Genomic DNA, 23,634 nt, shown 5'->3' on the forward strand with positions numbered 1-23,634 from the left:
AGCAGCGGACTTAAGTGAAATGTGGTTAATGCAATTGGCTCAACAGCATGCAATAAATGACGAAATGCATTTAAAAGTCCAGCAAAGGAGGCGCCACGCCCCTGTGGCAACAGTTGCAAGTCGAATGAGGCAAAAAATGAGGCACAAGCAATACCTGGGAAATGGGCTGGAAAAGAAAAGCCAGAAATTCAATTCTTAAAAACTATTTTCACAAGCCACACAGACCACGGTTGGGGGCGTGGCATATGGGATTTTAATGCGGCTAATGCTGTTGCCATGGCTTTAAAGCGCTTCACGTTGACGCAAAATTGTTTGGCAATGATTTCTAAATAGCCGCTTACCAAATTGCAAGCAGCCCCCTTTTTTGGCAAAATGCAGTCGAAAGGGCAACTAAAATGAACTGCTGCAGCTGCAGCAGGAGATGGGGCTGCGGGGTGCGGGGTGCGTTAATTCGAGTCGGAAAATGCACAGCAATTGAATGCATGACGGCCAAAAATGCGGATGGGTGGGATGGGTTGGCATACAAGCAAAGCTCTTTGCCAGGCGATTGGCAGCCAGTTGTTGGACAGCCAAAGGGCCAGCATAGCACAAGGATTAAAAACCAAATGGCTCTGCCGAACAAAGCCCCGGCCGCCCAACGTTCTGGCAGTCAATGTCAATTTCGTGGCATTTTTGGCTGCAGCCCTGCCGAATAACCCACAGCATTTCGCACTATTTGCGCTGGCAGGGCTGGATCATAAACCTCTTCACTTGTTGCAATGGATGCGGCTCTAATAAAGCAGCTTAAAGTACAATAAAACTCACGACGTACGACAAAAGCCAAGGCAACTCTTTATTAGAGCACAGCTCAAGCCATGGCAACTCTATTTGAATGAGAACGATTTACGAGCCAAGTCCAGAACTAATATGTCGAGGTATTATTTCCATTACAATTATCTAAATTCATATTGTATCTAGGCTACAGAAATAAAGACAGACACCTGATTTACGTGGAAAACAGAAATTAGTATTAGTATTAGTATTAGAAATCCCAATCAATTTAATGTTTATACCTCCGTATTAATCAATTAAGATTTGAATCTTGCGCTTGCTCGCAAACTTGAACCACGAACCTTGTATATGCAGGCAACACAATATGAATGCGTACGATTACCTAAATTAGATATTTATTTTGTTAAATTACACGTAATTTTGATGAAGCAGAGGTTATTTAAAGTTTTTCTTGTTCGTTATGACTAACCTTATCCTCGGCTCGACCAGCTTCAAATTTAGTTAGTTATCGTTTCATAGTTTTCCTCAGATTAACCTGCCGACATATTTATCAAAGCATTGTAACAAGCTGTCCATTAAGCAATGCTGATTAATGTCGCACTTTTCGAACTTAAGATTTTCTTAATTAATAACTCAGTTCTTACCTAAAACAATCCTATGGCAGCTACACTTCCCAATATATTGATTTCCATCTGACAGTTTCGATATCAAATGGCTTTAATTAAAAGCTCAAGCTTAAAGTGAAATCATCTATGCCCAAAACGGATGCCATATAGCCCCTGTTATGCTCACTGATGTTCAAAATAATTATCCTACTTATACAGCTGGTGTAGGGTATTAAATGGTCAGTGATAATCAGTAGCAGCAGCAGCAGCAGAAGCTAATTGCAAATGCTCAAGAGCCGAGCCGAAGAGCAACACCAGTTGAACTCTGTTGGCACGCATAAAACTAACGTTGACTGGCGCTGACCCGCAACTAACTGCAGCTCGAGTAGACCACGGGCCACGCCCACAGCTGTTGCGCCCAGTTGCGCCTGATGCCTGACAAGCTTTTAATGGCACTTGCAATGGGAGTCTCTGGAGTGCCATTGCTGGGGCTTAGCCGTGCAGTGCCGAGCAGCTCCATTTGCTTTGGTTATGCTTGGCTAGCAAGTGCTGCTTCTTGTTGTTGTTGTTGTTGTTGTTGTCCATTGACTTGGTCAGAAGCACCGCAGCTGTTGGCCAATCGGACACGTCTAAATGCACTAATAACGGTAATGATTTGAACTTGGGAATACGACGCAATGGACCCAACGGTGCATGAATTCAATTTTAATACAACTCGCAAGTGCAGACACAGACAGACAGACAGACAGACAGAAGGACAGACAGACAGGCGGACAGATGGACGCTTCGATTGCCATGGCAGCAGACGCCACAAGAGGCAATCGTGTTGGGTGACTGAAATTATTTTTCGTTGATTAGAATCAACATAAATAAAATTAATTGTTGCCGCTTCGTCTGTTGCGTCTCTCGCCATCTATCTCGCTTTTGAGGGGTTGCATTCATTTTGATTATTAGCATTCGCCCCGCAAGAAACCACTCGAGTATGCCACAGGCCAAGTGCACTCAGTGCCTGACTGCTGTGCCCCCTAAGGGTTGCTCAGCTCAGGCTTGGACTATTTGTTGCTGGCTAATTTTTGGAGTCTTGAGTCGAGATGAACGCGTGCCGTGCAAAAATTCTAAAAAATTTATCCACCAAACTGCGTGAAAACTGTTTTGTGGAATACAGAAATTTATTTCGAAGCTTGTCTGGGAAAATTTTTAAAAATAATTCCACATGTTTGTTTTGCAACATTTATTTCTGAGCACGAAAATGCTCGTGTTAATCGCACATAATCGCTCATCTCTAGCCAAGTCTGGCGGGTCGTGCGTCCCTTGGGATTTGTTCAGCCAGCGAAATAAGTACTCGTAATTATAATTTATTTACGCAGCTCTCGTCTGCCTGGCTGCATAATTTTGGGCTGGTTTTTTAATTGGTCAACGACTGGGGAAACTTTGTATCTATCTATGTGATTGCCGGGCGCTTCAATATGTCCAAAGTGTGTACACACAACATTTGCAACATTTTGCATTCGCGCATAAATTTTAAGCAATTGTTTCCTGCGTCACGACTGACATTATGCCAACCAGGAGTTGGCTGCTGTGGCCAGGTTCATGCGTGCCAGCCGGCGTCGCGATTTTACATCGAAAAATGATCAGGAAATTAAACACTCCACACAGGCCCCGCTGGCTGAAAATGTTGAGGATGAAGACGCGCCCTCCCCCTCATCAGCATGCGGCTGGCATAATAAGTATGCAAAATCTCTCTGGCAGCTGCAGCGGCCCCCATCTGACAGTGCTGCAACGTGGTGCCGAAAGCCATAAATTACACAAAACTGACCACCAGCCGGGGAACCAGCAGAAGCACCCGGCAGCATTAGTTGCCAGCAACTGCGCACGCAATGGGTCATTGCCGGGCACTGGGCAGGGAAGGCAGCTAGGGAAAAGGGTACTGGTCAGCTTATAATATGCAAAATATGCCGTAGCCAGGCCAAGCAGCTTCCTCCTGCTGCCCCTGGGGCAGAGTTGGCGCTGCACAAGAGCCGAGTAATTAAACGCGTTGCCAGTTGGCCTCCGGATGGCACACTAAAAAAACATGCACCAGAGTTGTCAATGCTTATGGGCACCACACAGCGCAACTCTATGCTTATTGTTATGTTTATGAAAATGCATTCGAATACCCTACACCATATGAAGTTGTTCAGTGCTTAATGCACATAGTGCAAGGCTTTGCCCTTTAATCAATAGGTACTAGCCTTTATTTAGTATGCATTGAAATTACAATCAAATACTCAACAGAAACTAAATTTCCTTAATAACTGTCTAGTGCTGTGTGCATGTAATAGAAAGCTCTGCTCTTCAAAAATATATGTAGCATACTTTTCAGCGGTCGGCAAAAACAAAGCCTAAAACAAAAACATGGCCCCACAAGAACACCAAATTTTCCATGCATCAAAATTGCATTTGAACACCCTGCGCAAGCTGAGATTTAATTTCATTTGAATAAGCTACGCATATGTAAAATACAACTTAATTCCCCTAGTAATAGGTGCACAGCGTGCAGCTCTGGCCTTTGATCAATTTGTGTTGCCTACTTTCCAGCGCTCGACTCAAATGCAACTTGATGCAGCTTGATGGGCTACAGCCCAACAATAATTGTTATGCATTGAAATTACATTTGAAAAAGTCGGAACACAATTTAAAGCCAAGCCCGAACCGTGCTAATGGCATATACAGTCCATTTGTAGCACTGCTCTGTGATCAACAAATATTTGGCCAAATGTTCTGCATTGTAGGAGACTCTGCAGCTGCAGCATGTTATCCATGCAATGTAACCACTAAGCCACTGCCACTGCCACTGCCACGCCCACTGGCGCCCACTGGAAAATCAAGTCATAGTCATAGACGGGCGGCTGTTGAAATGTTTTTCGGCAGCATCAGACGCAAATTGCATGGAAGCTGATTGCGGACGAGATGTTGTTGCTGCTGCTGTGGCTGCTGCTGCAACTAGTTGCATTGCTGCTGGCAATTGTTTTTCTGCATGATTTTTCAATTCATTGGCAAACGTAGGACAGGACACGCTCGTCCTGTAAGCTGTACGCTGCAGTTAGGTCCGGACATTTGCGTCATGCCTAATGCTTATTATGCACACTTGAACGCTTGCAAATTTATGCGGCAAGCGTTGAGTTTGATGCCAGCAAAGGACTCTATAGAAAGGATTCTCGGCCATAATCGATTTGTTGTTTTTATAATTTTAATTGAAGCCCGGCTTTGGTCTGTGGCCGTGCCAGCATGCCAGGCCAAGCTGGCAGGCTGCAATGTATTTTAGCAATTTCCTAAACAAATATTGCACAAAAGGATCAAAGTGTAAGCGTGTGTGTGTGTGTGGGTGTTGGCCCGCACACTCACACACACACACGCATGCACCTGGCCAACTTGCAGCGCCCTGAAATTGCATGCAACATGGAGCCGCTTTGTGGTCACGGCCAAGATGTTATGTAATTAAAATGCCTGCCAGACATTTTAGCAACATTTTCGGCAATTTCAGCTTAAGCCACTCTTCCTTTGACCTACCCAATTTTAATACTCCTCTTCTTATCGCACTCTTTGCAGACGTTACGAATCTGGACTATGTCAAGGTAAATGCCGAGGCCGGCAAGAACGTGACCATACCCTGCCCGGGCGTCACGGAGCACTCGCTGGTGGACACGCTCGTCTGGAAGACAGCATCAACGACAATCGCACAGTTTGCCAATCGCATACCGTTGCTCCATAGTCCTAGGGTGAGTACGAATCAAAAATATATATAGTTACTCCTTGGAGTCCTTACTTTTTCATTCAGCTTTTAGTTTTTAAGTAATATTTGCCAATCGATTTTTGGCAAATACAAATGTTTGACTCAAAATTAAAAGAGATCTTGAAGACTGTGCCAAACATTTGACGATTATTCGAATCTGTAACTATACCCAAAAGAAATAGCGCCTCCCAGACTTGGAGCTCCCATAACTCTTACAAAACGGAGCTGAAGTTTTATTCTTGTCATTGTTAGTCCTCAAGATTAACTTCGAAACTAGTTTTAGTTTATAGCCAAAACAGTTTTATTTCAGAAATTTATTTCTTGCCTTTTTTGTAAATGAAATACAATTTTTTGCTGTGAATTCCATTAATCTGATATCGAATGGTCCGAGTAAAAATCTCTGGAGTGCAGTTATAACTCAAATTGCAATCCGACTTTGAGTCATATCAGAATTCATTACCCACTTGCCATATTTCGGCACTTGATGGCCCGGGTGCGGGCCACTTGAGTTGGGCCATTAAATATTTTTGGGCTGCTTGTTACAGACAAAATGAAAAGAGAGAGAAAAAATGGCTGTTAAAATAATTGATAGCCAGTTAGTTTCAAGGCGGCCGTTTGAACTTTGCCAAACGACAGCGACAGCGACCAAAACGAACAAAAAGAAAGTGCAGCAAAAGTCAGGAGAACTAAGTGGCCATCAGTGGGAGTTTGCAGCCAGCACTGTGCACTGTGCAGACAGTGGAGCCAATATATTTTTAATGTTTGATAGTTGTACTAAAATAAAAACGACGAGGCGCAAAAATCGTATAAGTGGCTGCCAAGCAGCAGCAGGCAGCAGCTGCCGCCTTAAACGCACTCCGGGGGCCCACTGAGGCGGGGCAAACAAAATGAAGAATGAACAAGTTTCAGCGGTAGTCAGAAGGCGCTGCGACTAGGCAGCAGCCCACTCCCCCCCCTCCCCTCCCCCCTTTCCATCCTCCTTGCAATCGTGTTAAATGGCAAACTGGGACACTTGAGCTGCAGCCAAGCCAAAGTTGGCGCCGAGCTAAGCAGAGTTTACCTGGTTTGCAGCCGCGCACTCGCTCATATTTCTTGGCCAATTTGGCCTTTGCCATTGCTCAATGTGCGACGGCTGCGCTGCACAGTGGGGCAATAGATGGCCAAAAGTGCGAAATAGATCGACAGCCGAATTTTGCCTAGATCATAAACTAGTTTAACGAATCGTACGAGCTATCTATATAGTTAGATAGATAGATGATAGATAGATAGGTAGATAGCTAACTAGATAGGTAGATGGATAGATGATAGATAGATAGATGATAGATAGACACGTAGATAGATAGATAGACAGATAAATAGATAGATAGAAAGATAGATAGATAAAAAGCAAGATATACAAATAGATATATACATAGATAGATAGAATAGATATATAGAAAGATAGATAGAAATATAGATAGATAAGTAGATAGATAGATGATAGATAGATGATAGATAGAAAGATAGATAGATAGATAGATAGATAGATAGATAGATAGATAGATATATAGAAAGATATAAGATTTTAAAATAATTACAATTTTAAGCAAATCAATTTTATTTTTTAAAATAATTATCTTTCAATCAGCATAATTTACAAAATATTTTGAAATAATGATTAAGCTACACAACGACTGCTACCAAGTTGTATTTTCTTTTGGCATAGAAATAAATTGGAACACTTTCTTCTCGCATTGCCGTTGCCAAATGCCCCACTGTGCATTGTGTGCTTCATGCCTGGCTATTATATGTATTAAAAGTTTTTTAGACCGTCGTAGTAGCTGCTTCATTTTATTACAACAGACACCACACACACACTAACACACACCTAAGCAGCTATTAACTTTTGTTTTATGGCTGCGGCTAAAAAAGAGAGTAAGAAGAAAATGATTCATGTTCCTGTCGCTGACTGTTTTGCAGTTTTAGCCCAGCTCAACTCAGCTAGAGATTGTCTAGATGCTATGATGAATTTTCAGCAGCTATCTGGGACATATTATGAGCCCTGTCAGGCGCACAGATTTAGTGCATGTGCAAACAAGTTGGCCCCGAAAATTTTGTTGCATGTAATTAAAATCTAGTTGCAATTTACTGCTCGACTGCAGATTGCACTGTAAATTGAAATTCCATTGTGGAAAAATTTGTTGGGGCCAAATTGTTTTGCGGCGAGCAGCTCTTAGTTATTGCTTAATAATAAAATCCAATCGAGCAACAATTTTATGCCACAAAACTGCAGCCAAAGGGCCCAGACGAATATGCTTACAATTTTGTGGCAAAACAAACACACGCACACGCGCGCGCACACACACACACTCTTGCTGGAGCTCAGACGAGCACATAATACGACCAGCCAGCCCACACAGATACTTGAATGAGACAAATGCATAAAGCTTCTTGGCAAAATGTATAATACCAAAAACCTTGCATGCCCAACAAAAAAGCCTATTTGAATACAATGCGATTCCAGAGATTTTCGACAGTTTCAAGTCTAAAATCCTTAATAGGTTTTCAAGAAATTATATGATATAAGAACGGCTTGGACATGCGTCCTGTCTGGCTGTCTATCATATTAAATGTGTTGCTTTTATAAATGGGTTTTTGCCAGGCGCAAAACTTAAAGTAATTTGCGTGCATTGTCCTCCAATACTCCAACAACAACAACATTGTCCTTGTGCATCGAAAAGTTATCGTATACGAATACAAATTGTCGTCTGAGTCAAATGTTGAACCAATGTTTGGGGCCATTCAAAGTGCTGGCCATGGCCCACACACAAAACTGGCTCAGACGATAGGTGGACTGCAGCAGGGGGTGCTTGGCCAGGTCGGCTTTGGCAGGAGGGTCGGGCTGTTGAGGGGGCGGGGCGTGTGGTGATGCAGCAAACTTGCTTTTGCTAACTTATTTGTCTTTTGTATTAAAAAGTTTTGTGCAGCCTAAAGTAGAAACTCGTGTTGTCCACATTGTTGTCGGCCACTGTCAACGACTCCATGTCCGTTTGTGTTGTTTTCGCTTTGTGCCCCCCCTTGGCCCCGCCCCCCACCGGTCAGCACGTAACCTCATCTCCAATTCAACCCAACCCTTGTTCTACTTTGACTGCACACGATTGTGACAAATTTGTTTGTTATTCTAACTGATGGCTAGCCCAACATAGTTCAGACATCAAGAGTGGTGTATACTCATAAAAGTTACTTTAGGCTTGCTTTTGTATGAAATAATTAAGCACAATTCAATTGATATTCAATGTGGTTTATTTCATAATCCATTCACAGATACAACTCTTATCGGATAATTTTGGCTTGCAATTCTCCCCGGCGCTGGCCAGCGACACCACGGAATACATTTGCCTCGTCAACGATCGCCACATACCAGAAGCCATTGTGGATCTACTAGTCCAGGGTAAGTTTTGTTGTAGATAAGTATATCTCAGTTGTAGATGCAAGTTGTAGAAATCCGAGTAGATATCCTGTTCAACAAAAATATTGTGTCGTTGCTTGTTCTTTAATCAAACACAAATGTCTTGAATTAAAGTGTACTTAATTAAGTTTTTGTTTTGTTTGTTTTTTTCTTGATTAGAGAACAAACCAGAATTTGATCTTATAAACCTGACAGTTCTTTTTATAATTTCTCTTGTTTCTGTGTACTAGATAGTCTGATAGAAAATTCCAATGAAATACATTAGCTTCTGTCCGTCTTAGGCTTCTAACAACATAAATTTAGAAGAAAAACTAAGCAATTATAACTAGAAAAAAAAATTCCAGAAAAAGAATATTACACATAATATATTGTTTTTCTTTTATTTATTGCATATATTATATTATTTTTCTTTTATAAATAAATGAAAATTTTAGTTACTTTTTCAATTTTTGCTATCTTTTAAATTCAAAATAAATTTTGGTATTCCGTTTTAATAACGTGACAAAAGAAGAGAATCTAATGAAGTATTTTAATGAACTAGATCTATTTATTATCTCAATTAAGATGTTTTAGTAACGGGATTCAATTTTGCTTTAACATTTTCTTCTGATTCGTTTTCTTTTCTTTTTATATGCGCCATTTAATGAAAGCCATAACAACATTAATGATTTATCCGGTTTCCTTCCATTTTGGTGATTTCATTTGCAGTTATATATATATGTGTGTGTGTGTGTGTGTGTGTGTACGTGTGTGTGTGCACACAATTTCGATTTTCTCACCACACACCCGCACACACATATACACACACATGCACATACACACGTACGCGTTCTTGTCATGATTTCCATTTGCATTTCACTGATAGCTGCCAGTTTTTCTCATGTGTGTTTTTCTCTTTTTTTTCCCATTCTCGCTTTCTCTTTCGATTGCAGATGTGCCCGATCCACCGGAGCGTCCTTTGTTAATAAGTTTCACATCACGCTCCGTGAACTTATCCTGGGCGCACTCCCAACATCCACGGAATGCGCCGGTGACGCATTTCATTATTGAAACTCGGTAAGTACAGCGTTCATATGTAGCTATAGGTCGAGTCCTTCAAGTCAGCACAGCTGTTTTTCTGCCAGCCTGTATGTGTGTGTGTCTGTGTGATTTGTGTGTGTATGTGTGTGTGTGTGCATGCCACAGCTGTAAACGTTCTGATTTAGCACGCTTTAAGGTCTAATGTCAGTTGGACTAGATATATATCCAACATAATTATCCTTGTTTTTATCATCATCTTGGGCCCATAAATCGCTGTGTGCCACGCCCGCGGAAACGGGTTCAGTGGGCGCCTGATGCATGGCTCCTTTGGCTTCTTTTGTCTTTGTCTTGCCAATGCAAACGCAATCAATTAAAATCATGCGTTTATTGCTTTCCGTTTGCTGCTCTTTGATAAATCCTTGTGCAGATATTGCAGCTGTCATGCCCCCATGCGCCCCTTGCGTCCACTTGCAGCTGCGAGTCCTTTAATTAATATGTGAAGCGTTGGCTGTGATATGCGCGCAAATACACAAGGATACGCACTTCACTTGTGCTCCATTTAAATAGAAAAGAAAACACGCACACACGCACACACACTTACACACAGGCACACCCGCTCCTGCAGCGGCTATTTTCCGAATAACTTGAACTCAATGCGCGGCATGAAATAAAAACGATTGCCGCGAGCGCAATACAAAGGCCAGCAAAACGAGTATGCGGAAAAACTACTGAAAAGCGAAACTTTTTCAATAAATTCCCATCATCAGCAGCAGCAACAGCAGCAGCTGGCAGGGGGCAGTGGGTAGGAGGCAGGGGGCGTGTCGAAGGGGGGGCACAAGACACTGGGGCCGGCAATCGATGACAGGCAACTGAAAAGCAAGCAGAGCCTGTGGTGCATTTATGCAAAATAAGAAATAACCACACACACGCACACACACACACACACGCAAACACACAAGTGCGCGCGAGTGCCTGCCAAGCGCTTATTCACATGCATATACATATATGTAGCATACTTTTTTGGGCATGCACAAAATGAAGCTGACGCTGACTACAACGGCGACGGCGGCGGCGACGCCGACTGCATTTTATGCAAATTCTCCCATCGATGTGAAGTGATGTGAAGTGTAGCTTGAGTTGCTGTTGTTGTTGCTGTTGATGTTGTTGTTCGTGTTGCACGCGCCGCTGTTGCTGCCACAGAGCACGCCTCTTATTTACATTTTCGCTTGATTCGGTTTATTTGCGCATATGCATACCCACTGCAGAGAGGGCTGGGTATATCGGCCCTTATAGTGCTTGTGTATTATGCGGCAGATATATTTTGAGTGCTCGCGCGCCGCCCCGTAAATTGAAAGACGATGACAACGAAGTGCTTCAAGCTGGAAATCTCGTCTCGCAAATCCACACACACACGCACACGCACACACACACTGAATGCCAATGCAATTGAAATAAGAGTTCAGATGGCAAGTGGAGGGAGGTGTCAAGTGAAAGAGGCGAGTGCATGCCACAAAACAAGTGGCTGTACGTTAATGCGAGCCATAAATTGTATAACACACACACGCACACACACACACACACACCGACGCACAGCCATATCTGTGAGCGGTTATTGTGTTTGAGGCCAAACTTTTATATGTTTCGAATGGATGGTTGTTTTCGCATCTGTTTCGAGTGCTGTTTACAGTTGTGTAAAAGGTGTTTATCAATTTGTGTTGATTTGTATGCCCTGCAAATGCCAAATGCTTGAAAATGGGTTGTATAATAAGAAGCGCAAAATGAGACTCGTTTAATATGTTTTTCTCGAGCTGTCAATATCTTTGAGTTCTTCAATCTATCTATGTGCACTCTGGAGCAAATTCGTATACTATATAAAAATTACTTTCTACAACAGACCTTTCGAAAAACTTCCTCCTTTATTTTAAAAATATATAGGAATCGATGAGATATAGCTTCCTTTTGAGGTAAAGCAAGTAGATCCTAGAGTTTATTGGTAAAAAAAAAATACAACAAATTTATCATCCACAAAAATAATACGTAAGACGCAAATCATATTCAAATATTTGAGAAATAGAGTCTCAACTTTTGATAAACGTATATTTTAATTCAACAATAACATTTTTTTAAATATTTATTAAGATTTATTCAAGTAAAAATCTGAATATAGGGTATCTTCTGTAGTCAAGCATTTACTTTCTTATTGGTTTTGATGCAGTTTGTACACACACACACACACACGCACACACGGCAATGCATATTTGCCAAATGACATCACATAGGAAATAAAAGTATAATTCAATCATAATTTTAAGTGCTCTTCGTTGATTTATTGGCCTGGGAGTGAACCAAAAAAAAAAAAATAAATAAATAAATAAAAATGAACTTCATGTTGTTTTTAGCGAGTTTTTTCCTTTGACTTGCCACAGCTTTAATATTAATTAATAAAACACAACGACTAACGATTTTCTCTTAATGTTTTTAAATTGAAATTGAACAATGAAAAAATAATTCAATAATACAACAAATTTGAGGATGACAGTTGGCATTGTAACTGCACTTAATTGTAAATAATTTCAGCGTACATTCAATAGAAATAAAATAATTATTATAATTATATTTGTTATATATATATTCAATACATACGCTTGTTTGCCAGCCAAACACAAAAGAGTACTCCCAACTGTGAGCTCATTTGAAACATAATGAAATATTTTGAAATATTATAATAGAGAACAGTCTCATTTTCTATGCAGTTCATTGTGCATATTTCATGTAGTTGCTCAGCCGCAAAATACAACATTTTTGCCTCTTTAAACAAGTCGTGTGTGAACTTTGGCCCTGGCCATGCAAATCGCACTCACACACGCTCACAAAACACATAAGCCATATGCTAAAAGCGGCTACAGAAAAAAAATGTTAAACGGCTTACAACAAAAAATTGTGTGTGTATTTTATACCGATTCACACACACACTCGCACACTCGCACACTCACGCAGTCTTGTTGTGCGGCCGCAAATTTATTTGCCACTGCGGTTATTTTGCCAGTTGTTGTTGTTGTTGTTGTCGAGCTGTTTTTTAGGCGCAGCACATTTTTTACAAGTTGCTGCCGCCCATTTTTCATGAAGTCGCCAAGACTTTTTTCCAGTGTGTGTGTGTGTGTGTGTGTACAGTCACCCCCCTGCCGCCACCCCCACCCGCCCACACTGAGCAGCAGCTTGTATTCATTTTAACAAAATGTCCATTGACAATACACACACACACACATGTGACACACACACACATACACGCACACGCACAGACGCGCGCAAGTAGTTCGAATGCGGCTGGCCATTCGCATTTATTAATTTTAATGCTTTTTGAAGCAACTTGAAAAAAATGCTTTCCGCCCATTTTCTTTTTATTGTTATTTATTTTATTTATTTTGTGTGTCCGCTTTTGGTCGCATCTCATATATAATGCATTTTTAATCACACATAAAAGCTGCGACCCCCCTTCAACTCGTGCAGCTGACGCCGTGCATAAGCCCTAATAACATAATGCGAGCACACACACACACACACACACACACACACACACACACACACAGCCCATACACACATGCGTGAAATTTATGCACGATACTGAATTTTTGGCGACTTTAAATAAAATTTACTGCACTTTGATATCGGTCATGAAAAATGCTCATTCGGCGGCCGCTGTTATAAATTTATACAAAAACAAAAACAAAAAAAAAAAACAAAAAAATAAAGGATAAACCCAAAAAAGAAACTTTATCTAGGGCTTGTCACATGCCGAATTTAATACCCTTGCAAGCATATTAACTAAATTAAATCATATCAAATGGCAGAGCACGCCATTAAAAGCTTAACAAAATTTATTAACATTTATTATTTAAGTGCTTCACATATTTGACATATTCTTAGAAAACAAAACTCCAGCCAAATTTCTGCTATAATTATGCAGAGTTTTGTATGACTAGGTAGCATAAGGCAGGCTTGCCTGGAATATCATTTTTCACATTCATATATTATCAATTTTTCAAACGAAAATTTTTGTGAAAAAGTTAGCTTGCGAGCTAATATAAATAGATAGATAATTTTAAACGCATGTCAAAAATAAATATGCGTTCATCATGTGCCTAAAATCTACCCTTAAGCGTTACATATTTAATTACAAAACGATAATACCCAATGCTCGGGCATAAAAACAAAAACCTAATAACAATTTTTTGCTAATTCTAGCACGTGTGCATGTGTGTGTGTGGTAGAAAGCGCATAAATATTTTAGTAGCCATGGCAAACGCTCGCATTTTATGTGCAACAAATCTCGTCCCCTACATAGGCGACCCCATGTATTTTCATAACGCATATGTTGCCTATATTTTATGTTAATCCCCCTGGGGATGGGCTTTTAAAAATGTATTTCATATAAATGAGGTAAAAAAGATATTTAACATTGCATTTGCAGGTGTCAATTGAAGCAAACGTAATAAAGATTAATAAATTTTGGCATATAATTTATTTAGAAGGCAAAAACTATTGCAAATACAAACAGAAAAAAAAAGGAAAACAGTCAAGCGAGTGCAAAGAGCATGTTATGAAAATGAATAATTTATAAATGAACTGCTAACTGATTGTGTATTCCATTTTTTGTTTTGTTCTTGCAGCGAGGGCGAGGACGGTATCTGGGATCAAGTGGCTCGCATCTACACGAGAACGAATGCAACCTCATATCAGGTGACCGGCCTGACGCCCTTCACCGTTTACAGCTTTCGTCTGTTGGCCGTTAACAAGCTGGGCATCAGCCCCCCCTCGAAGGAGTCCTACTACATTGTGACGCTGCGCGAGGGTGAGTAGATGGAGCCCATTTTATGATAGGCTGACGTTAACGGTGACTCACATCAATTACCAGACAGCCTGACATGACACTTTTTTACAATCGCATTAAATTTTCATTTGAATTTTATGTGACGGCGCGGAGTTGCACCTGCTTTAAGTGCCGCCCATGAAAAGTTGTGACCTCATAAAAGCGCCTGCTGTTAAGCCTTATGTGCATTTAATTATTTTAACGCCAAACGCGTGCGAGTGTATATATTTGTGTGTGTGTGTGTGCACATTAAGCTACAATTTGGTGAATGGGCGTGGCAGCTGTTGTTAAAGTTGCAAACCGAATTGACAAGCCGCAAATTGACAAATATTGCCAGCTAAACAATGACACACACACAAACCCATTTGCTGTTGCAACTGTACATTTGTTGCATGCTGCGTGTGTGTGTGTGTGCGTGTGTGTGCGTGTGTGTGGCACCTGCTGCTTGCGGCATGATTAATTGTTGCCTACTTTTAGGCAAAACTGAAAGCTCGCCAAGCCAACGCACTTTTTCATAGGTTGCGCTCATTAATCACAGCAATAGCTGCGTGCAGCTTGCCACGCCCAGTCCAGCCCACCTCCGTTCCCCCGTGGCGTCCCTCCCTCAGTCATGTATATCCAACTGGCGACAGCGACAAGCTATTAGCAACACATTTGTCTTAGAAACCACACAGAATCCAAATGGTAAGCCTTGGGGCATGAAATTCCATTTATGCCACACACACACACGCACACAATATTGAAAGGCGAGCTGCTGCTGCAACACATGCGGTTGCAAATTAGTCAATAGTCTGCGGCCTGAAGTTCATTAAGAGCCAGCCGCCACGGACACGACGATGGCGGCGGCGGCGGCGGTGCTGGCCAATTTGTATAAATTAAACCGGTGGCATGCAACATTTAGGCCAAGTATTCAATTTACAGTCAATGGAAAATTTCTTTGAATTTATTTATATGCAACTTGCCAAGTTGCCAAGTGACAAACTTGTCCGGCTGCCCCGCCCCTGGTTGCGCGTCCAACTCCAGCAGATCCGGCTGAGCAGCTCACCTGCCCGTCAGGAGTTGTGGCACGCACCATTTAACTTGATGCGACAGACGCGGCACCGCGGGGCACAGCAAATCTCTTGGGGCTTAGGGCACTTGCAACTTATGTTGCGTGACAGTGACAACCTGACAATGCCACACAGACACAGAGACACGGACGAGAGCAACTTTGCCGTGCGGCAATTTTAATTTGAAATTTGTGAGCTTTGCGCCAACTTTTTGGCAACCGACACAAAAAAAAGTTTGCACCAACGTCTGCTGCCTCAGCTCATGTTTTCGATATGAATTTGAATTTGAATTTGAATTTTGATTTGGTTTTGGATTTTCTTTCGTTTTTCCTCTTTACAGCGCCCACGGGCAAGCCGATACCGACTACGGCGCACAACACATCCTCCAGCTCGGTGTACATCTCGTGGAAGCCGCCGGCGCCGGATACCATTTTGGGCGAGTTTCTTGGCTATCGCATTACATATCGTCCACGCGATCGCAATCCCAACGACACCAAGGAAATCTATATACGCGATAATACAGTGGAGGTAAGCGTGCTTCCACGCCTTTAACATAATTGAATTTCCACAATTTCTGACACTTTGCCATATTGAAAATGCCAGCAATAAAAGGGGGGAGTCTGCATAACGTGCCACATTCGATATCCATTTCGGGTTCGTGCCACCGGGTGTCTGTTGCCATCTACAACAAAATGCCCGCTTTTCAATTGGCCCAAGGTGTGCGCCACGTTGAGGGGCGCCACATCATGCGGCGCGTCGCGTCGTATTAAAAAGTAATTTACACCTGCCGACAAAAGGTGTTTTTCTCACAGCCACGCCCCCAGCCCCCAGACGCGGCATATGCTAACAACAAAATACAAGTGTAGGGGGGCACAATTTACGGTTAGCGTATCTCTTGTAGTGGTCGCTATCAGAAGCAATTTGTTACCGATTAGTCGCCAACATTTTGGCCAAAGTGTGCGTCAGGTGTGTGTGCCAGGTGTGTGTGCCAGGTGTGTGTGTGTGTGTGTCACTTTTATCTTTCGGAATACCAACACACGCGATGGCACTAATGAAGTGTGGCAATGTTTGAGACATTAATACATGCGGCTAACCGTTGGCGGCACGTGCCAACAAACATGCCACTCGGGAATACCTTCGGGTTAACCGCAGGCTAAAAGCAACGTCTAAAGGCCGTAGGAATTTTGGAATTTATGCAACTACTTTCGAGGGACAGGCAACGAGACAAAATCACAGCCACTTCGAGGCCCACGCACACACACAGTTCCACGCGCAGACCGAGTCGAAATTAGCCAAAGCCCACTAATGGAGCCCATTTTCAATGTTTAATGTGCAGATTTTTCAATTTACGACCCCTTTTTTAATGCACGCTGCCCCAGGGAGAGGATGAAGGTGAAGTACCTTCAGTGTAGGCAATAAACATGGCCCGATATCCTGCAAATTACAGCATCGACTTCCGTAGCGCATTTTGTTAGCTTTCTTTCTCCAGCTGTTGCTAGTTCTTTAAACGACCTCAGCGAACTCGGGAGCCAGTAGAGCTACAGCTACCAAATTTGGTATGCAGTTGCCTCGTGCCATAGGCAGTTCAGTTTTATTCAACAGATTTGATAACTTGCACAGTTCTACATAAATAGTCTGTAAATTAACTTGTTATCAGAATCCCAGAGGCAACAGACTTCTGTCTATTAATATTTGTCTGCTTTTCCGCTTCCTACCACATCAAAGCCCTTCCCAGTGAACTTAGATATTCCAGAAGCTAGGCACACCTAATTGCATATTCAGCTGACATTTTATGTCAAAATTGGAAAGTTTAATGCATATTTAAATCAACCGAAATACGTTTCAATAATAGAGCTTAAAGCTTTTGCTAATTTCCACTTTAAGTAGATGGCTCAATAGAATTTGCAGCGAAAATGTCAACTATATGCCGCACCCTCAATGCCATTTAAGCCAATAATATGCAGCGCATGGAATGCATTTTTGAATTTTCACAATTTTCAATGGAAAACCATGCCAAAACGGGGGCCGGGGACGAGGTCGCAAAATATGCAAAAATTATTAGCGATAATGCTCACGTACGACACTCGACGCGACGCAGTTGCCTAAAATGACAAAAAAAAACTATGCCAACGCATTGGGCATAGATGAAGACTTGGGAGCAGGGGCAGGGGCTGGTGCAGGGGCTTGTGCGAGGTTCCGCTGATAGGGACATGGCACGCTTTTGTGCTTGAGTGCATATATTGCAGTTATCTAGACGCTGGACCCGCTGGCTAAACGAAGCTGAAGCTTTGCGCTCTGCCATTCTTTTCTTTTATTTTAAAATGTTCTTTTTTTTTTTGCATGTCAGTGCGAAATGTTGAAATATTATCCTTGCAGGCAAAAACGTGCGACTTCATGTTTTTTGCAAGTCGCGCTGAACTGGAGGGCATACCCATACCTCGACCCGCAGCCGTAAGCTGTCAGAGAGCCCGGCAAACCCGGCTAGCCCGGAACCCTCGGTATTCTACGCTACATTGAGCTGTCACGTGTGAAAGCGCCTCGAGTCCTTGGCAGGACTATCGTTTGGCTTGCCAGCCTGCTGGCTTACAATTTTGCCAATTTTCTAATTAAAATTTCTGCGCCGTAAAGCATAAATTTTGCTCGTTTTACGCCACGCGAATTTCCACACAAAAGCCACCAAGTGAAAACTAAACCAAACCGTGTAAACTTTGTGCCACTCGCCGCTGTTGATAGCATTTTTTGGCTCAGCTCAAAGGATATGCAGATGTGCGGCATGTGGCAAGCAACACAAATTTGTAGCACATAGTTGTAGTTTCTTCTTCTTCTCCATCCGCTTCTTTTTGTTGTTGTTGCTGCCACTGTTAATTGTTGTTTGAGTTTCGCTTTACACCTTTTTGACTAGCTGCTAGGGCAACGCCCCGCACACACGCACACACGCACACACAGGGGTATCGGTTGCGCTGCTGCTGCCAGGCAAAAGTTTTAATGATGCGCCAGTGTTGGGCAATGCACTAATTACCAGCTTTACGCCTCTGTTCGAATCTATGCAACCACATTTAACACTCTGTGCGCCAAAGCGAGGTAAGGAGTATATTAGTTTGGGGCTGGCGACGAAGCTTTAAATACTCGTCGAAAATCTTTATCTGCACTCTGAATTGAGTGATATTCGCTGCAAATGTTTCGAACAGACAGAACGATGCATCTGCAGCCTTACAAAGTAGAGTGAAAAGTCTTTTCATGGACATTCGTACACCAAAATTCCTTAAGAATCCACTTAGAGTATAGACTAAGGAAAGAAGAAGCACAGCCTCAGCATCTGGCCATTCAGGGCATCTCCTAGTCGGACAATTGCAACTGACTTTTGAATGCTTAAATTTGTCGCGAAGAGCTCTCTTTAAGATCATTTTATTGCAACCAAAAGTCGATATTTCCTCCCCCAGCTCCTTATCAAGTAAGCAGACACTTTGCGATTGACTTAAGCACACTAATTAAACTGTGAACAGAGTATTGGGCAGTTTTAGCTATCGTGTGGGTTTGTTTTTCTGGCAATTTATCATGCTTTTAGCCAAGCACACACTCGACTCTATCAATTACATTATATCAATTAACTGCTTTTGGCCAACTTTGGCGGCGGCCGCATAAAAGTGGCAGCAGTTGTAAATTTCGGGCCTCATTTACTGTGGCCACTCGACTGGCGACTACATAAAATGAAATTATATGGCGGCATTAGCGCCGACCAAGGGCAACTAAAATCTAGCCTACACACACACACACGCACACACACACCAACATACAGCTGGTCAAAAAGATGTGCGCTTGTTGGTTGTTAAATCAAAGCGCTTGTTGGCCAACTCTGGCGCCTGGCAGCCACTTAAGCTTTTGGCATAGCAGTCAATCCGTTTCTAAGCACACACACACACACACACACACACACACACACACACACACAGGAACACAGAGAGAGGCTCTAAGCCAACCGCTTTGCGGTCCAGAACAGCAGCAACAACAACAACAACAACCGCAGAAGGCAGCGCTCTAATGTATGCAACATAAATTGTGTTTGTTGTAGCAGGCAGCCATTTTGAGCTTAACTACAGCTTGTATGCATGCATGCATATGTGTGTGTGTGTGTGTGAGCTGCTCAAAGCCAGCGGCTTGTTTTATGGTTTCGCACTGCTTTTGACCTTACGTTAAATTTTAATAAGCCGCACCCGCCCAGGATATGCTGCTACACATAAGTAGTTTTTGCCGGGCTTCCCTTTGCTGAAAGAGGCGGCGCCCGTGGGCATGGCAGTTTCTGCTGGCGCATCCTTCGATGCTTGTATCAGAGGCTGTAAAGCGGCACCCGAATTCTTATTTTGTAATAAGAAAACTGAACTTTAAACTGCACTCTTTGCCCTAAAATAGAGTCCTAAAACACCCCATCAAAAACTATTATAGTATTTTTATAATAAAAAAAATTATTTTTGATACCAAAACTTTTCCAGTTTCGAGCCAATGCTTGACTTTGGCTTCGATTTTTGTTGTCAAATTCCATCAGTTATATTTTTTATCATTGCTTCAAAAAAAAAACGCCTGCACGGGCGGTTGCTGAGGTTCTTCTCAGAGCTGGGGTTAGCCATAGCCCTGGCAAGTGTATTGAGACAAGATATATTTTGAGCCGAAGCCTGGCTTTTTGCCAATGGCAAGTCAGACTGAAATCTCTTTCGCCAAATTTCTTTAAGTAAACCAAAAAGTAAATAACAATAATTTTTAAAAATTATGAACACCTCAAAACAAATCTTGGCTTCGTGAATGAGCTGGGCCAGCAGGTTAGAACCGAGAGTCAAACAATCGATGCATATATTTATTTATTTTTTTGACTTGCAGCACATTTTTCATATGCACATGTGTTCGCTTGTGTTTGTTGGCCTCGCAACTCAATTTCCTTAATATTTTGTTGTTGTGCCACGCGCTGCAGCAAATACATTTTTAACATCGGCAATTTTACATACGTGCAAACATATTTGCCAGACGACGCACAAACTTGTGCAATGCGCAATTTCCGCTTGAAGCAGGCTGCGGCAGAGAAGGGGCAGCAAGGGGTGGGGCAGCGGGGCTAGCAAAAGAAGCTCCTCTGCCTTTTAGGTGCTACGCATTTTATACGAGCGTAAGCATTTATTTTTTATTATTAATTTCCTGGCTTTCGTTTTCTTTGCAGAGTCATGAGATTCAGAATCTGCAGACCTACACGCAATACAAGGTCACCGTGCAGGTGTTCAATCCGGAGGGCCTGGGCCCGGAGACAACCATATTGGTGATGACCGATGAAGGAGGTGAGTGCTCCATTTATCTAGTATATTAAAGAAGATTGAAGCTGCTTGCATTTAAAATTATAAAGAAGAATTCTGAGAGAGAATTTTATGGAACACTCAGTTGCACAGTTCTTGGTGGAAAATTCTCGGATTTAATTTCTCCCTTGCTTAAATTCTTCTTCCGAATTCTCGCTTGACTCGTGCTCAATTAAAGTTCGTCCAAGCAAGAAGTATATTGAAAATACAAATTGCAGCTTCCTACTTAAGGAAAAGTTTTTTTATTTATCAAATGCCACATGACATGCACAAAATATGAATGCAGCCAGTTGTATTGCGTTCAAAGGAGCATTTTACGGTCTTGTTGGCAGCTGTGATTTTTGATTTATCTGTGTGGCAAGTTTGAGTCTTCAGCTGGCTTTTGCACAACTATTTCGCACATATGCAAAATGCAACTGCTTATTGAAATGCCAAGTGACCAGAAAGTGACCAGGCTACACGATTCAGTTCATATATTCTGGCCAATAAAAACAACAACAACAATCAAAAGTAAAAAGCAGCAGCAGAAGACGTGCAACAATAAACAGAAATCGCTTTTGTGTGCGGTTTTCCAAGCTCGGTGCTTAAAAATTAAATGTAGAGTGTATTAGACTTTCATGTTCGTGTGGTGAGGGGCTACAGTTTTTGCCACGCCCTCTTAAGTTTGCAACTTCATGAACTTTATACATAGTTATCTAAACTTTAAACTAAGAAATGAAAACCCTTTCTATGCAATCATATTTATTATTTTTATCATTCAAAAAAAGATCATTTTAGAAAAATAGAGTATTTGGTCAGCCGGTTTGCAGCTGGCGTTTTCTCTGCTAGTTTCGCTTACTTTCTCGCCCGCTCAACGCAATTTCTCAGCTTAAATGGAGAAAGAGCTGAGGCTTTGACTCGCTCGACCGCAAAATGTCTGTGCCATGCAATGAGGCAAACAAATAAAAGTTGAGTTAGACCAAACAGAGGCAAAAATATGCTACAATTTCCCATATTTCTTTCAGCAGCTGCAGCTGCAGTGTGTCTCTGTGTGTGTATCTGTGTGTGTGTGTGTCGGCAACTGTATTGGAATCGAGCATAAATAAAAATTGCTTACTTAAACTTTTGCCATATGCTGCGTACTCAGCACAACAAATCGAGGCAAAAACTGTTCAGGCATATCTTTTATGCGCCACGTTGCGCCATCTCCAGCTAGCCAACTTTCCGCCCTTTCCCGATTTCCCTTTCCATTTCCACGTAACATTTCTATTTTTTTTTTTTATTTTTTAGTGAATTTGTTTTGTTGGCGCGCTCCAGCGTGGATTTCCGTTGTCGTCTCAGTCTGAGGCACAGACGCCGCCAATAACGGAAATCCAGTGACTCCAGACGCCGGCCACTGTGTGGGTGGTGCCAGCGGCAGGGGGACTGGGGCGGGGGGAGTGGTCAGAAATGCCACTCGCAGTGGCCCTTATAATTCGGTTATGAAATTTGAATCGTCTTAGATAAGGTAATATATAATCCGGCTAAGTAAGACAAGTTGAAAGTAGAAAAATATTACTTTCAAGTCGTCTTAATTATCAGGAATATATATATATATTCCTCATATCTGTCAGCCTTAAGGCAACATAAGACAAATATTTCCATTGGCTAGAGCCTAGCTTATCAAATGTCCAAATATATATACATAAATGAGAAGCAGCAGTAGAGAGAACGAACTTCTGAACGATTAATAATAAATTTTGTAATATACTATAATATGCCACGCATTAGAAGTACATCTCGAATAGCATCGGCAGCCTAGAGGATATTTGTAATCCTTGCAAACTAGCCTTTTAGAGCTCCTTATATTAATATGGCAAAGAGTTCTGTTTGTATACCCTTTTGGAGGGTAAGGCCTCGAAGGAGATATCTCTGATTCCAAAAAGTATATATATTCTAAAATCAAGTGATGAGTTTTCTATTTTCTCAGAATTTATCTGCAAAGCCCCAAGGCATGTGTAAGGGTATTAACAGTTCGGCGTACCAAGAATATTCTAACACTCTCAAGTCGCAAGTCTTCCAGCATATCTGCAAATCTTAATCAAATCAGGCTGCTATATTGAATGGTCTCTATAGCAACAATCGCCAGGACTTAGCCATATGCCTTGTGAGGCTGTTTATCTTCGTCGCGTCGAGGCTGGCTTTGCGACTTGGAAGCTATGCCAACAAGATGCCCGAGAGTGTGTATATTGTATTTGTGAGACAATGATAGCTTATATTTGCAGGCATTATGTTTTGATGGCTTTTTCCTTTTTGCCAGGTTTTAATAACGCAAAGTCGACGCTAAGCTGTTCAGTTGGGGCAACTCGCAACTCTTTGAGTGAAAAGTCTTAAAGAAAGTTGAATGCTTAACGCATAATTAGCATAAAATTCAGTCGAAAATCCGCTCAGCAGCAGCTGAGGTTAGCCTTGCCTCGGATGCAGAGGAGTATCAGGGCAGAGCATTGTATAATGAGTAAATATATAAGAATAAGAAAAAGAAATATATTTCCGCACATAAAAGTGCAACTTTTTAATACACACATTTCGGGCTAAGGTAAACATGTGCAAATGAAATCTGAGATATCTTTACCAATGCGAGTGAGAGCAGGTTAGATGATATAGGGCTTACTTTCCCAAAAGCAGATTTGTTTGCTTTTGGCAGAGTATTTTCTTCTTCTTCTTGTTTTTTTTTTGGGCGGGGGAACATTTTCATAAGCGCCTTTCCTGCTGAAGAGTTCACTGCAAAATGTTCGCAGCTGGCATAATTTTGTA

At 41.9% G+C, this 23,634-nt stretch overlaps 1 protein-coding gene across 1 annotated transcript in view; it reads left to right on the plus strand.

The window, feature by feature from the left end:
• LOC115763992 (tyrosine-protein phosphatase 99A) overlaps positions 1-23,634 on the plus strand; it is a 156,207-nt gene that overhangs the window by 33,712 nt on the left and 98,861 nt on the right. The window contains exons 2-7 of the mRNA XM_030706809.1: positions 4,965-5,134; positions 8,452-8,578; positions 9,529-9,652; positions 14,284-14,465; positions 15,873-16,060; positions 20,733-20,847. Coding sequence (XP_030562669.1) covers positions 4,965-5,134; positions 8,452-8,578; positions 9,529-9,652; positions 14,284-14,465; positions 15,873-16,060; positions 20,733-20,847 — 906 coding nt within the window. The remainder of the gene's footprint in view (positions 1-4,964; positions 5,135-8,451; positions 8,579-9,528; positions 9,653-14,283; positions 14,466-15,872; positions 16,061-20,732; positions 20,848-23,634) is intronic.

The sequence above is a fragment of the Drosophila novamexicana genome, unplaced genomic scaffold (genome assembly GCF_003285875.2).
Source record: "Drosophila novamexicana strain 15010-1031.04,08,12 unplaced genomic scaffold, DnovRS2.1 tig00000817-arrow-arrow-pilon, whole genome shotgun sequence".
NCBI classification, from domain to species: Eukaryota; Metazoa; Arthropoda; class Insecta; order Diptera; family Drosophilidae; genus Drosophila; species Drosophila novamexicana.